General features: G+C 33.3%; 3 protein-coding genes across 3 annotated transcripts; 1 reads left to right on the plus strand and 2 right to left on the minus strand.

Moving 5' to 3' along the window:
- Positions 1-792: 792 nt before the first annotated feature.
- Positions 793-1383, minus strand: LOC136203910 (cell wall / vacuolar inhibitor of fructosidase 2-like). The gene has a single exon (XM_065995134.1). The coding sequence runs from the start codon at positions 1327-1329 to the stop codon at positions 793-795; it is 537 nt and encodes a 178-aa protein (XP_065851206.1). The 5' UTR covers positions 1330-1383.
- A 4347-nt stretch (positions 1384-5730) lies between these two features.
- LOC136203560 (pectinesterase) lies at positions 5731-8403 on the minus strand. The gene is made up of 3 exons (XM_065994748.1): positions 7314-8403; positions 6789-6943; positions 5731-6700 (listed from the first exon to the last, which is right to left on the minus strand). The coding sequence occupies exons 1-3, from the start codon at positions 8261-8263 to the stop codon at positions 6018-6020; spliced, it is 1788 nt and encodes a 595-aa protein (XP_065850820.1). The 5' UTR covers positions 8264-8403; the 3' UTR covers positions 5731-6017.
- A 4775-nt stretch (positions 8404-13178) lies between these two features.
- On the plus strand, positions 13179-15498 carry LOC136202839 (phenylalanine ammonia-lyase-like). The gene has a single exon (XM_065993763.1). It carries the CDS (start codon positions 13252-13254, stop codon positions 15385-15387), a length of 2136 nt encoding a protein of 711 aa, XP_065849835.1. The 5' UTR covers positions 13179-13251; the 3' UTR covers positions 15388-15498.
- The last annotated feature ends 881 nt before the right edge of the window (positions 15499-16379 follow it).

The following is a 16379-nucleotide window of genomic DNA, read 5'->3' on the forward strand; positions in this document are numbered from 1 at the left end:
TTGAATAGGGCAGCCCATGTGGGATATTGACCTTTCTCAATGTCTAGGGTTATTTTGATGAATGTAGATATGTTTGAGACGTTGAGAGCAGGATGGGTGGTAATGACGGTGTCTGTGTTTGTGGTGTTTGAGGTGGCGGTTTTGGAAGTGGCGGTAGCGGAATTGGTGGAATTGGTCGACATTTTGGTTGTGAGGGAGGGAGGTCGAACAGAATCGAGAATTTAGGGAGGTGAGGATGAGGATGCGATCAACCAGTGGTGGTGATCGGGGAGGCGCGGCGACGGCCGGACAGAATAGGATGGGTTGCGGCGGCGGCAGCCGAGAGGTGAGGAAGAAGATATTTAGGGTTTTAGGTATTTGGCTCTGATACCATGCAACAAATTGTATTTCTGCGTAATTCTATTGATTGACAAACTGTCTATTTATACAGAGTACAGTTATTGTTGTATTCAATGACTAGTGTAGAGATTGGCCTAGACATCAGGAACTAACAGAAAGATACAAGGTTATCTATAATATATTCTCTAATACTGCTGCTCAGGTTTAGTTAATTACGTTGAACCTTTTCAGTTTCATTTATTAATGGGATTTAATTACTTATTAAGCAAATCTATTACAATACATGGAAATCAACTAAATAAGCTAATGGATGCTTCAAGATTGTTCTTATTTTCCATAGTTATCACATAATTCTTAGGATTAACCTCCACTTGAACAAACACAAGCAAAGAAACTGAAATCACATATAATTGTTTCTCAGACACATAACTATAGCATCATTTAAAATTCCAATCATGGATTTAAAAGAGAAGCAATAGCCAGAAAATTACTACACAACTTACTAAAATACAGATTCCTATCAGACACAGGAGAATCCTGCTGCATATCCAGAAAACACTGCTCGCATGTATCTGAATCAGTCATTGCAGAAGTAACAAAAGTCTTCAAATCATCCTCAGACTTATCCCTTAGAGCTTCAACTGTCTGTTTCAGATTGTCATTAGCATCTCTATACACTTCAATGCACACACTTAAGCACCCAGATCCTGAATTAAGGGTCTCATTAGCTTTAGACTCCAAATCAGTAATGTGAGCAAATGTTTCCTCACCATAAAGTGTGCTAACATTAAGGGCAATATTTGCTAGGCCTTGTAGATCTGCTGTTTTGCTGTGGGAATCAGATGTTAGAGAGGACACACATATTTGGTAGTAAAGAGTGTGACTGCATGTTGTGGAAATCAAGTCTTGTGTGCGTATGGATGTGCCTGAGAATGCCAAAAAGCTCAGAGTTAATAAAACTGAGTAAAAGATTTTGGATGAACAAGACATTTCTGATTTTTGTGTTTTACAAGACAATGTTGGGTTGGGAGTTTAGGAATTGGATACAAATATTTGAATTTATAAGATAGATTAATGAGTCAAATGTTGTATTTGTTTGAGATGGATGGTGATTTTGTTGGTGTTGTATTCGAATAATGTTGAAAACATTAATTTGAAAGAGTAAATTAAATAAAAAGAAACAAGATCAATAAGTAGAGACAAATATTCCTTGTTAACCCTGACCAAGGCCTGCAAATACTTATTTATTTAAATGAGGAAAGAAAACTACAAGCAAACAAAGTCAACAACACCACTAGATCTGGTCAACTCAAAACTTTAACAAAAGGTTTAAGTTAAGAATAATTTAAAATATCAATAATTTGATCTCCAACCGTTTTTGTTTTTCAAAATGAATCATCATGGTTGTAAAAAGCGCTAGGTGACAGTGCCTTCAAAGATTAATTGGAAATAATCTGGATTAATTTAATTTGTATTTTTATATTTTAATTAGTAAATTGTTATATAAATTCAATTAAAATATGTATTATAAATTTATACTATCTAAAAATAATAATACAAAATTATTTAATATAGAAAAACGTATATTTGTAAAATTAGCAAACATTAATATTTTAAAAACAATATCATTGAAACAACTCAAAAGTGAATTATAATAATAAAAAAAAATTCATAATAAAATTGTCTTTGTTTATCACCGCTTAGGCGATGTCTAGGTGGACTCCGAAAAGATAAAAATCGCTAAGGGATAAAAAAACACACCAAAAGGACTAATCAGAAAAAATCGTGGAAATGAAGCAAACATGAGGTAAAAATGAAGTAAACAAATACTCGGTAATCATATTATTTGATTTATATATTTCATATTACTATTATTATTAAATGTGTTAAAAAAATAAAAATTTGCATCGGTTATTATGTTAATTATATTATTTTTATTTTTACAGAAAAATAATATATCATTTCTATAAATATGTCAGATATTTACTATCTTTTTTTTTTTTGAAGAAAGATATTTACTATCAAATACGCATCTAGCAAAAAAAAAATATGTTTTTTACACATCTAGCATATTTTTTATTTGGGCCAAGTAAAGGCTAATTTAACCCATTATCCCAAAATAATATTCGAATTAAACCTATGTTCTATTTTCCATATAATAATTCTCAAGTAATACATATATAGAATTTACTGAATTGCTTAAACTATTATTTGGACCTAATCTATCTATTTAGTTATTTGGTCACATTGATCTGATCTATTTCGATTGGTAAAATTTCACTAGATTTGGATAGAGATATCTTTTTAACATGTGGTAATATTTTGATATATGGACTTAATATGTGATAGGCTTAAAGTTTTTTTCAGGGACAAAGTGCAAAAATGCCCCCAACGTTTACAACCAAGAACAACTTTACCTCTAACGTTTAAAATGATATAATTTTATTCTTAATATTGGCAGTTAAAAGTAATTTTATTTCTAACGTTGATAATGGTAATTAAATTAAAATCTATCAAATCCAAGTGTTAAAATATAGCTATATTTTATAAGGATAATATGTTTATCATGTCTCCATTCAAATTAGATAAAATTTGACTGATTAGAATAAGTTAGAGATAAATACAACTAAATAATACATTAGGAATTTTTATAGAACACGGGATAAATAGTGTTTTTTTTAATGAAAATACATACATCATTTGATAGTTAAAAAAACAAGTACAATAAGAAAAGTAAGGAATAAAATCTTATATATACCTAATACAGAATCCACTGGGGTAAAAAAATTGCCAATAATAAAATACATTAGAATAGTTATACACTATCCTTTCCCCCCCAAAGAAAAAGTTATACTCTAGACAATAATCCACTAAGAAACATGAGGGGTGGGAATCAGGCAGTCAAATTTGATCATATGTTATTGATTTGACTGTAAATTCCTCTAATTGGGCCTATGATCGGCCCATTATACTCTTCCATCAGTAACCAAGCACAGCCCAATATTTCTAAACTCTGCGCAATATTAAATATGAATTATAAAAATTCACTCTTTGGTGGAGATGCATTATTTCAATCTTTACTCAATTTTCTTCGGAAATCCTTGTTTTTTCAAAGGATAAACTGCAGGTAAACCAAAGTGAATTGAAAATCCTATTGAAGATGTGCAAAACCTTTGTTGAAGCAAAGTCCATACAATCTTCCACGGCAAGCATTGAAATGGTGAACACAAAGATGTAAAAATCTGATGAATATTTGGAGAGTCAACAAACTATCTGAACCTGCTTGATGTCTGTTTCCACATACCCTATAAACATCCATATTTTTGGCCAATTTTTCTAATCCGCCGTGCAATCCATGGATATAGCTCATGTATTTCAAATCATAAACTTGATATCCAAAGTAAAACTCCACCAATTTCAAAAAGCACTCAAGCCTCGACGGCAAGTTTTGTCCGGTTAACATCTTGATCAACAAACCTATATCATAACTCCCATGGAATGTTATCCATGCCAATGAAGATTTGTAGTGACTCATCACCGAACTCCAAACCCATCTCGCACCAAAAACCCTAGAATCGATTCCCTTTTCTCTGTTCCTCTTGAAGTCGATTCCTTGTTTCTCGAGCAGCTTGATTGACTCTTCATCACAGTGATCCTGCTGGATGTCGAAATCTCGGAAATTGAACTGCCAGATGTAGGAACAATCTGTGCCGAAACATGGGAGGTTTCCGTCTGGATGGGAAAGAGTGAGACCGAGTTGAACAATTTTCAAGACATCCAGGTTGAGTTTCATGAGAGAGTAGACGTAATCGGGAGAGGCTGAAGAGGTGAGATTATTGGATTTGAAAATAGTACCAGAAAATTCAGTATCCAAAGAAACTAGAGGATGGAGAGGAATTGCTTTTTCAATTAGTGAAAATTCAAATTCCAGGTTTTCTGCCCAGACCTGTCGTATGATTACTGCTTTTTCCGCCATTGAAAATCCAAATTTACGTTTGAAAAACTGAAATCTGATGATCAGCTATTTATAGGGTTTTTTTTTTTCCTAATCGGAACTGTAAACGGATTTGGATCGCAGACTGATCTGAATTCTTATTCCAATTGGTCTGATGATCAACTATTTATAGGGTTTTTTTTTCCTAATCGGAACTGTAAACGGATTTGGATCGCAGACTGATCTGAATTCTTATTCCAATTGGTTTCCTTGATGAAAAAGGAAATAGAGGCTAAAGTGAACCGTCTTGATGAAATAGGAATTAGAGGCGACATAAGTTTAATTCTATGGATAAATGTCAAATTTACCCCTAATGTTTCAAAAGAAATACAAATTTAGTCTTCATATATGAAATGGTACAAATTTAACCTTAACTTTTTCAAGAAAGATCAATTTTATCCGTATGTTACCAAAATTTTTTAAAAAATGTTCGACTGTTATCTAGCTATCACATCAGACCATCCAATCAAACAAGTTTGTCGATAAATTAACACATGGTATCTTAGAGGAGGAACTTAATGAGGTTTGAGATATACTGGCAGAATACTTTGTAAGCGTAATCCATAAATAGTATAGTTCTTTAAAGCAAATATTCATTGTTACGCAGGTGATTCAATTTTGTCCTTTGAAAATGCAATTTATTTTTATAAATTGGAAAAAATTGCTAGAAGTACTTCATGCCATCGCTCGCTACGCCCCTTAGGCGAGTGAAGTCGGAGTCCCTTGGGTATTTTAATACGCTATGAAAATCATCTCGTTGAAAGGCAAAGCCCCCTTGAGCAATTTTCCATTATCCCATTGATTCCTATATTATATATAGTTATCCATCTATACCAGCAGTGGAAAGAGTTGAAGAATAGAAGCTTGAATTCTTCGTAGTTGTAGCAGAATCATGGGCACGCTATTCAGTATTAAAGGTCCGCTTGTCTTACATATTGTTTATTATTGTTGTTTACCATTTGCTGTTGGAAAAAACTGTTTTTCCAAAAACAATAATTTTCTACTTTTGTAAACGACTACTTTTCAGATGTAAAAAACAAACAGGAGCAAACAGAACCATGAAAAGTAGCAACGAAACTTCCACTAAATTCCCTCTTGTTTCCTAATGTTAATATTAAGGATACTGAAGGGACAAAGATATTATCTTAAATTAATTGGTACTCATTTGTTTGAGGCATTACACATAGGCTAAAAATAATTTAAAGAGAAATAAAAACAAAAAATCATAAAGGAAAAAAAAAATGATCATTAATTGATGACCATCTGAAGGAAAATTTTTCTAGCAAATCAATCTTTGCTATTACATTACATGAATTTACATTGAGTATTAGCATAACATATCAAATTAATTTAAAAGACATTTTTGCTTAAAAAGATTAAATGAAATTTTCCACATTTCCAGTCTTGTTAAAGCCTGCATCAGTTGCTGAAATTCAAGGAGAAATAGGAGTCCCCCAAACCCCAATTTTGCAGATATCTAAAATCCTGTCTTGGTCTGGCAAAACAGTACTGATCGAAACAAACTTCTAACGTACTCATCGAATAATACACTCGACCAATCAGAGTAAAAATTCATACCATTTCATGGAAAATGACTGGTGTTAAGAAATAAATGTGTGTAAGTGACACCAATCCGTTAGTCGAGTGTATTGCTCCAGGAGTACTGTAGAACTTCTGATTGTAACTAAGACAATCCAAGGCGAACAGGAGCGCCTGTCTCGGAAATCCAATCTCCTCCTTGAAGGAAGGCTTCAACAGTATATTTATTGGCTTCATCTTTATCAATGACATGAAATCCAGGCCATTTGACTCTACCTTTAGTGTTAGCTCCAGGGCCTTGGTTATTATATTCTGCATAATACAAAGTATCAAGTCCCAATTTTCCTTCCCATTCAAGCCATCCACGAGGATCAATCAAATCATCTATTGTTGATTCCATTACAATTGTTCTTGAATATGCTCTCCAAGGTCTTCCAAGGTAACTCTTAACCTTCTCTTTCAATTCCTTGTCTGCCTTAATCTTACAATTCTGAAGCACGATTCCGGTCGTCTCGTGCCTGTCTGACCTTCCTTGTGCTGTTATGATAATCTGTTGGTCTTTTAAAGGTTTCCTCAGTTGAATCAGACAGTTCTGAAATACGGCAGCCGCGTCGCCAAAGATGAAATCTATTGTTCCAGTAATCACACAGCTTCTGTAATATTGGCGATGTGTGTGAACATATAATGTATCTTGGTATCCTTCAAACCTGCAGTTCTGAAATATTGAGCGATCTGCCTGCACTCTCAGGGCTACTGCTTGTCCCTTTGCTGCACCTGCTGTGTTTCTAAAACCAAGTGCTTTTGCGACAAATCCGTCGCCTAATGCCACTGTCGTATTCCGAAATATTTCATTCTGTTATATAATTTCTTTTCAAAAAAAGGTATTGTATGTATCAAAGTAAGTTAAGTAACATACCAAATGATGCAGTCCTGTACGTCTGGACTCCATCTTTGCCATTTTTGCTTCCGGTGACAATGCTCTTTTGTGATCCGTCGCCATACATGGTAATATTCGGTTGTGAAACAGTCACTTGTTCGTCGTAAACTCCTTCTTTAACGTATATGACATACCTGCATTGCCACAAGAATAACTATGAAACTACTAGCAAAATAAATCACTACAGGCTCTCAATTCAATCGGACATTAACAAGTCATAAGACCATCTAAATATGCGAGTCACCTATCCGCTTTAGGGTACCTTTTAAATGGTATCATAACAAGTCACTCGAGGTACGTACGTATAAATGACAATATCGTTTTTATGGTTACTAGCTATCTTATTGAATCGGGTTTTAGCCTGGAGGAGCGGACCCATAAGTATTCCTATATTTATTTCGGTATACATAAACTTGAGCATCGTACCTCGCTCATTAAGAATGAACTTCTAACTGCTTCAAGCAAAAACTTGTTAGCACCATAAATGACAATAATGTTACATACCGTCCTTTATGATTTGACGGAATGGCTGCCAACGCAGCGGTTATAGTTTTAAATTTTCCGCTAGCATCTTTTGCGACGACAACGTCCGGTTTAGGATGATCAGGGTCCTTTGCCTTGAGCATCCGCCGGTCTTCATGAGATATCCATCCTGGAAAGCCATCCTTATCCACAGTAGGCGGGTCAGATTCCGTGTCCAAGAGTCTGCGGCCAGATTTTTCAGATTTTGGCTTTTCATCAGATGGTGAAAAGATTTCGGCAATCCCGGAGATCATAGCAAGGGCATTACTAGTTAATTCCATCGTCGCGTTAAAAGCCTTTTCGACATCGGGTTTGGACTTTTCGTCGCCAAATCCATCGATACAAGTTTGATAGTAAGCCATAACTGCACTTAACCAATTCTTCAAATCAGCTTCATTTTTCACAAGCTGTTTTGTTTCAACATTAACAAAAGAAATAGACTCATCCAACTCATGATATGCAGTATGAATAAGCTCTTTACAATCATCAAATGCAGCTTTTTCTTTTTTCGATATCAATTTAAGAGACTCCGCCTTTTTCATAGCCTTTTCGGATTCAGTATGAGTTGCTTCAATTGCTATTTTTAGAATATCTTTAGGATGAGTTGAAGAAGCAGATTTTCCCTTGACAGATTCCTCGAGAGTAGTCCGGCATCTGTCCTGATAATCAGTAGAATTGCATACTAATTTGATAACCGATTTGATATGAGCAGAATCATCTTGCTTAGCTTTCTGATGGGAATTGGATTCCTTATTTGCGGCTCCCGAATTCAATTTCTGATCGGTTTGTCGTACAATAGTGAAAACGCCGGCGCCGACAATAACTAGCAACAAAACAATAGAAACGGCGGCGATAGTAAGGCGTTTACGGAATTTTCGTTGCCTTTCTAATCTTCTACGCTCGGATATAATATCAAAATCTTGAAATACCATTGTTGGTTGTTAGGCTATAAAGAGACAAAGGTCTCTCTCTGCCTTAGAATCAAAGCTAAGGCAGAGAGGATAAAGAGATGGAGATGTGTCTTTTAATATGTTTGATTTGTTGTTTGTTTCTTTTTTCTGAGTTTTTCTTAATCTTTCTCCTTTAATTTGATGATGTGTTGAAATTATTATTATTATTACAAGAGTTAATGTCGTTATGTAAAAAAGATTAAAAGAGGTCTGGACAGGAGCCTTTCAAGGTCTTCTATTCAAAAGTTAGTTACCAATTTACCTAATTATAAATTTCATTTTCCTATTCCTAACCGTGTTTCCCGCCACTCCATTAGCTCAATTTTGACATATCATATGACCAATTAATAAATAGGAGGTTTTTTTTTTTCCAAATTAATAGGATAAATGTCTAATTTATTTTTTCTAAGTCTGCAGAAAGGAATCTCATAATTAGTTAAGCTTCAATCTAAATTAATTTGCCAAATTTCAGCATCTCTTCTTTACTATACCTGGCAACCAAAATTTTAGGTTTCATATATATAGGCTGGTCTTGATAATTTATGGGCCCCAGTCGAAATAAAAAATTAAGGGCCCCTTTTAATAAAAACATTCGTATGTATAATTTTAAAATATTTTTCTGTAAATAATAACAAAAACGTATTTTTTTTAATGATTGTACAGTAGATATTATTACGTTCACTAAATACATTTGTTTACGCAAAATAAAAAAATGTTTCATAGTTTTTTAGATTAACCATCAACCTATATTCAAAAAGTCAACAGGGTCACTTATATATCTAAAATATCAATTATTTGGACCTTTTAAAGCCTAAATGACATTAATATATGAAAAAAAAAAATCAAACCATATATATATACCTACAATTTTTTTTGGTCCCCTCCAACCCTTAAGTCTAAGCCGACGCACTTCCAACCTAGGCTCAGGGTCCGGCCCTACTTCAACATTATGTTAAGTTATAATTTAAACCATTAATTAGAAAATTAATATTTTAGATTTAATTGCTAAATCTCAATTTTTTAATTATTTATTTAATGAATAATTAAATTGTAACCATTGATTTTATAATTAATGATGCAAATCTGATTATAACTAAGGAAAAACTTATCACATCCTTAAAATTTTATAAATAAATTATAGGCTTAATACATCATTTGCCGCCTGAACTTGTCCAAAATGATTGATTGACCTCCTGAACTTTCAAAATGTATCGATAGTTCCGTGAATTTGCATAAAATGTCCAGTTAGCCCATTAATAAAAACAATTGTATGTAGAATTTTAAAATATTTTTCTGTAAATAATAACAAAAACATATTTTTTTAATGATTGTACGGTAGATATTATTATGTTCACTAAATACATTTGTTTACGCAAAATAAAAAAATGTTTCATAGTTTTTTAGATTAACCATCAACCTATATTCAAAAAGTCAACGGGATCACTTATATATCTAAAATATCAATTATTTGAATCTTTTAAAGCCTAAATAACTTTAATATATGAATAATAATAAAATTAAACCATATATATATATATATATATATATATATACCTACAATTTTTTTTGGTGGTCTCCAACCCTTAAGTCTAGGCGGACGCACTTCTGGCCTAGGCTCAAGGTCCGGCCCTGCTTCAACATTATGTCAAAGTTATAATTTAAACCATTAATTAGAAAATTAATATTTCAGATTTAATTGCTAAATCTCAAATTTTTAATGAATAATTAAATTGTAACCATTGATTTTATAATTAATGATGCAAATCTGATTATAACTAAGGAAAAACTTATCACAACCTTAAAATTCTATAAATAAATTATATGAGGTTTTGGGGTTTCTAAATTTGCTACCAATATTTAAATTGGTCTCTATCTCATTTTTGTTTTTAGTGGCAAAAAGAATCTTGAGGCGTTGATTATGTATATTTGGTCACATTCCTAATGACCATAAAAATCATACTTCAACATAAAATTGGTTCAATAGAGCATTAATCATTTATATGTATTCCAAATTTGCTTTTTAAAAGTTCGGAAGATATTAATTAGATATTTATTTTGAAATATAAGCAATATAATTTTAAAAGCAATTGATAGGAGTGTCACTCTTTTAAATAATTAGATGTATAGTACATCTAACTAATTTGTTAAATATAAGCTTAATGTGATAAAAAAATGTCTTGAAATAAAAGATTAGAGACTGAATCTGCCAAAATCGAAATGATTATGGGCCTTATAATGTTTCATTTCCCTTTTTTTTGGTTAGAAATAGTATATTTACTCACCATATTATCAATTGATAAACGAATTTGCTATTTTGATCATTCCTAAAATATAAACAATTTTCTTTTATAAAAGGTGTTTTCTAAACTTATGAATATACCTTTTTATTTATGGATAGAAATCAACAAAGAATACATCAAATTTAATTGAAATTATAATATTATATCAACCCCAACACAAATATATTAAAAGTTATTATAATCTAATACTCATCCACTCATATTAAAAACTTGTTGGTGCAATATCTACAAATATAATTTGTAGATCGAGATAGTTGTGATGGATCAACAGAAAATATAGGCTGATATAGTTGTGAAGAGAACTCATTATACAAATGTCGAGAATGAAATGTTATGGTTTGTGACACTACATTGGTTGGGGTAGTGTCAAGGACCTGAACTCACATTCTTTTTTATGTCACACCATGACATTTATGGTGACATGCGCATTAGTAATGGTATTATCATATAATACTATTGGAACGATCTGTTGTGCCTATTATGATAGTGTCGTTGTGATCACGCGTTCTCCTCTACTAGTGCTCCAAGCATAGCGTCTGCCATAGTACAAGTCGATGGAGCAACAGGTAACAAAAGAATTCGTTCCATCTCATTACTCTACAAAACTAAAGATTCTTATTTGTGATAATGAAGAAAAAACATGTAGTCATATTCAAAATGTGGTAGTTAAAGACACTTTCAATAATTTATAGTGAATTGTTATGGTAAAACTAATTATATTTAAATTACACATTATTATATTTGTACTTATTTAATCATGTTTAATATATTTAAAAATCTTATAAACATTGGACATGGCACGAGTATAAAATTAGCATTTCATTAAACAGATAAAGAATGAGCGCTTTTTGGATTAACATGCTCTTGTAAAAAAAAAAAAAATTCTTAAAAAAGCACGTAAACTTTTAAGTTGATTAGAGTTGACCTGTTAATTCGAAAATGCTATGAAAATCTAAAATTTATCATTATATCCTCTCATATTTTCACATGACATCCTTAAGAAGTTAATATATAATTATATGTGACCCCCAAACCGATGTGCATCTCTCATATCCTTTTTGGGAAAATTACACATAAATTCAACTTTTAAAAACTATTTACAATTATGTCAAGTCATAATTTTGGATTATGTCAAACTAGTAAAATCAGTACTTTTAATATATTTTAAGGATTAGAATTTATAAATTAGAAGTCTAGAATATATTTTCTAGGATTTATGATTTATAATTGGAGTCTAGATTTTTAAAATTATGGTATAAAATCATAATATATTGAAAAAAATGACATTAAGAATTAAGTTTGATGATATAACTTAGTTGTAATTTTGTACTTAATTATGATATTCATGTATTTCACCTTATCTTTTTGGGTCAAATACATGAATATCATAATTAAATACAAAATTACAACTAACTCATATCACAAAACTTAATTCTTAATATGTCATTATTCTCTATATATTATGATTTTACACCATAATTTAAGAAATCTAGACTCCGTGGTGAAGCTCTTAGCCTAGTGGTTGAAAGCTTACCTATGCCTTGGGAGGTCATGGGTTCGAATCACATCCGGGTCTGGTGGGGATTTTTCTTTCTTCTTTAATGTAAGCGCATTGTGCGCAAAATTTAAAAAAAAAAAGAAATCTAGACTCCAATTCATAAATCATAAACCTTAAAAAATATATTCTAGATTTCTAATTTATAAATTCTAATATTCAAAATATATTAAAAGTACTGATTTTACTAGTTTGACATGATCCAAAATTATGACTTGATATAGTTTGTAAATACTTTTTTAAAATATGAATTTCTGTGTAACTTTCCCTATCTTTTTTTATATAGAGAGTTGGTTCTAGATGAAGTCCACTAGACGCCTGCCTAAGGCCTTGGGCCACCAATCAAAAAATTAGTTGAATTACAATATAATAATAAGTATTGACATATCCATTATGAAAAATATCTCTATAAATAATATCTAAATTTAATAATAGTCATATATAAAAACAAGAATACAACCAACTAAAATGGAATTGAAAGACTATCTATTTTTCTTTTTCAATCATGTCTCACTGGAAAACAATAGCAAAACATGTGGCCTGCAAAATTGAAATTTCAACTAGGTCACAAAAGAAATTAATTGTTTCATGTATCATCCTTAACAAGGTATAAACTACAACTTGTAAACGCACCACAGGAACCCAACACAGAATTTTATGTAGTAGGTTTTAGATCAAAACATAAACATTTTCGTTTATAAAAGACAATGATGGTTGGTGACAAATGATAAAATTAGAATTTAGTTAGTTAATAAATATAGATTGAGATGAAAGCATCTAAATGGAAAAAATAAAGTATTTGATAGTCAATGGTCAAGTTCAGAGTACTCAGTTCTCATCTCACCCACTAAACCAGATCAAGAAATGAAATTAAAAAAAAAAGCCACTACTAGTTTCAAGTGTCTTTCCTTGCATATTCCTTGCCTAACTAATTATTTGACCATTTACGCCGCCCTTTCCCACTTACTTACTCCCCCTCTTGACTCTCCCTACAATATAAATACACACTTCCTCTAACTCTTCTTCTCACTCCTCACTACCGTTCTTTCATTTCTTTTTTTTTTGTACAATTTCTCTGTTAATATCTCTTGTTTGGTTCCCAATTTCAACAAACAATGGCAGCACTTACTGATGTTATTTCCCCTGTCTTCAAACACTCCATTGAAAACAACCAACTTTGTGATTCTTTTCTTTCAAACCCACCTAACAGCTGGAAGAAGGCTGCTGAAGCTATGCAATCTGCTCATTTTGATGAGGTTTTTACAATGATTTCAGAGTTTGATCATTCTCAAATTGTTGAAATCAAAGGCACCAATCTCACTGTTGCTCAGGTCACAGCCATTGCTCGGAAGAAACAAGTCACTCTTCATCTCGATGAAGCTACTGCTCGTGATCGTGTGGCAAAGAGTGCTGATTGGGTTTCTCTCAATATTTCTCGTGGAACTGATACTTACGGTGTTACCACTGGTTTTGGTGCTACTTCTCACCGGCGAACTCATAAAACTGCTGATCTTCAGGCTGAGCTTATTCGTTTCCTCAATGCTGGTGTCATTGGAAAAGAATTTCTTCCCACTAGTTATTCCAAAGCTGCTATGCTGGTTAGAACCAATACACTTATGCAGGGATATTCTGGTATTCGTTGGGAGATTCTTGATTCCATTGCCGTGCTTATCAATCATAATTTGATTCCTAAGTTGCCGCTCAGAGGGACTATTACGGCCTCTGGTGATCTTGTCCCGTTATCTTATATTGCTGGCTTGTTAACTGGTCGCCACAATTCGAAGGTGGAAACACCTCAAGGTGAAGAGATTACAGCTCTGGAAGCTTTGAAGAGAGCAGGAATTCATTCCCCGTTTGAGCTGCAAGCGAAAGAAGGTTTGGCCCTTGTCAATGGAACAGCAGTTGGCTCAGCTGTAGCCGCTACTGTTTGTTACGATGCGAATATCTTAGCACTTCTCGCAGAAATACTTTCTGCTTTGTTCTGTGAAGTTATGCACGGAAAATCTGAATTCACAGACCCTTTAACCCATGAGCTTAAGCACCATCCTGGTCAGATTGAAGCAGCTGCAATAATGAAACACCTGTTAGACGAAAGTGACTACATGAAAGAAGCTCAAATTCGCCACGAAAAAGACCCTCTTTCTAAGCCTAAACAGGACAGATATGCCATTAGAACTTCTCCTCAATGGCTTGGTCCTCAGATTGAAGTTATCCGAGCAGCCACGCATTCCATTGAGAGGGAAATCAATTCTGTCAACGATAATCCCCTCATTGATGTTGCTCGTGATCTAGCTCTTCATGGAGGAAATTTCCAAGGAACACCTATTGGAGTATCTATGGACAATCTCAGGATTGCCATTGCTGCAATTGGGAAACTAATGTTTGCTCAGTTCTCTGAACTTGTGTGTGATTACTACAACAATGGGTTGCCTTCCAATTTAAGCGGAGGGCCTAATCCTAGCTTAGATTATGGACTCAAAGGTGCAGAAATCGCCATGGCTTCTTACTGCTCAGAACTTCAGTTCTTGGCAAATCCAGTGACTACCCATGTTCAAAGTGCTGAACAACACAATCAAGATGTGAATTCTCTCGGTTTGATCTCAGCGAGGAAAAGTGCTGAAGCCATTGATATCTTAAAGCTCATGTCAGCAACCTTCATGGTCGGACTTTGCCAAGCAATTGATCTGAGACATTTGGAGGAAAACATGAAGGAAGTAGTGAAACAAGTAGTGCGCCAAGTCATAAGGAAAACACTTTACATGGCGGAAGATGGATCGCTGCTCGAATCGCGATTCTGCGAGAAAGAACTCTTGCAGGTGGTTGAACATCAACCTGTATTCTCCTATCTTGATGACCCAACAAATCCTTCTTATGAACTTCTGCCTAAATTGCAAGAAGTACTAGTCCGAAAAGCACTCCCAGGTTCAAAATCTGAACTTGCTGATGAAAGTGGCTACACAGTATTTAAGCGGATACCGGTTTTCATGGAAGAGTTGAAGGCGAAACTAGGAGAAAATGTGTCGAAAGCAAGAGAAAGATATGACAGTGGAGAATTCGTTATAGAAAACAGAATCAACAAATGCAGGACTTATCCTGTATATCAGTTCGTAAGAGGTGAAGTTGGGACTGAACTTCTTAGTGGAGCAAAGAAGGTGAGTCCAGGAGAGGACATAGAGAAAGTCCTTGAAGCTATTGATGGAGGGAAGTTGGGGGATGTTTTGATAAGGTGCTTGAAAGATTGGAAAGTGTAATTAGTGTTAGATAATCACGATATTATTCTGTTTATGATAAGCTTATACCAAAACTGTACTTGAATTCTAACATTTCTTTGAATTAAAGAATCCTGAAATTCTTTTCCTTAATTTGTTAGGCCAAATGCCAGGATTTTAGTTTCTGTATCATATTTGTTTATATTAGATAATGCCTTGATTGAACCCTCGACCGTGGGGCTTTGATAACATGTCATGAAACCAATTGAAATAAAAACTCGACTTGATACTTAAGGTCCAATCATATATCCTATAACACTACACACCATAAGTTTAGTTGTTACTGACTAAAACTCAAATTTCCAATGTGTTTTCGCAAGATTATTAGTTTCAATTATGAATAGCTATCCCTCATGTTTCTAATTTCAGTTTGGTGTCAAAATAAAGAGTTGGTGCACAAAATTAAGTCAAAAAGTACCGAAATCAGCCCGTAAGAACTACATGTCTTGACCAATACATCAGTTTTTCCCCAATTGCTTTTTGAAATTTCCTAATATATCATCATCTTCCACATATTGAGATGGGCTGGGGTTCGATTTTGGTAGCAAGGGGATGCAAAATCAAAAGTTATGCTCATTTGAACATTCTGTCAAACATCTTACATGCATACATTGTGGAAGCAAAATTCAAAATTTATCAAACCCATATATTTGGCCTATGCGTGAAAATTGGCATCCAAAACTTATACCCAACATTACTAAACCTATAAACATTAGAAGCCATAGGGCATACAATTGAAAAAGAAGAAAAACTGAAGAAAGCAAGAAAAGAGTAAGCTTACTTGGATGATTACTGATGTCGCGACTTTAGAACAACAATAGTGTGCTGCTGCTGAGAAGAAGCTTAATTAATTGTTTGCCAAAAAAAAGTATGATATATTTATTTTTTGGTCCTCCAAGGTTTAATTTTTTATTTTCAAGCATTAAATTTGTGTTAGCTATATTATTATAGGGATGTAAACGGGGCGGGGCAGG

Source organism: Euphorbia lathyris, chromosome 8 (genome assembly GCF_963576675.1).
Source record: "Euphorbia lathyris chromosome 8, ddEupLath1.1, whole genome shotgun sequence".
Lineage (NCBI taxonomy): Eukaryota > Viridiplantae > Streptophyta > Magnoliopsida > Malpighiales > Euphorbiaceae > Euphorbia > Euphorbia lathyris.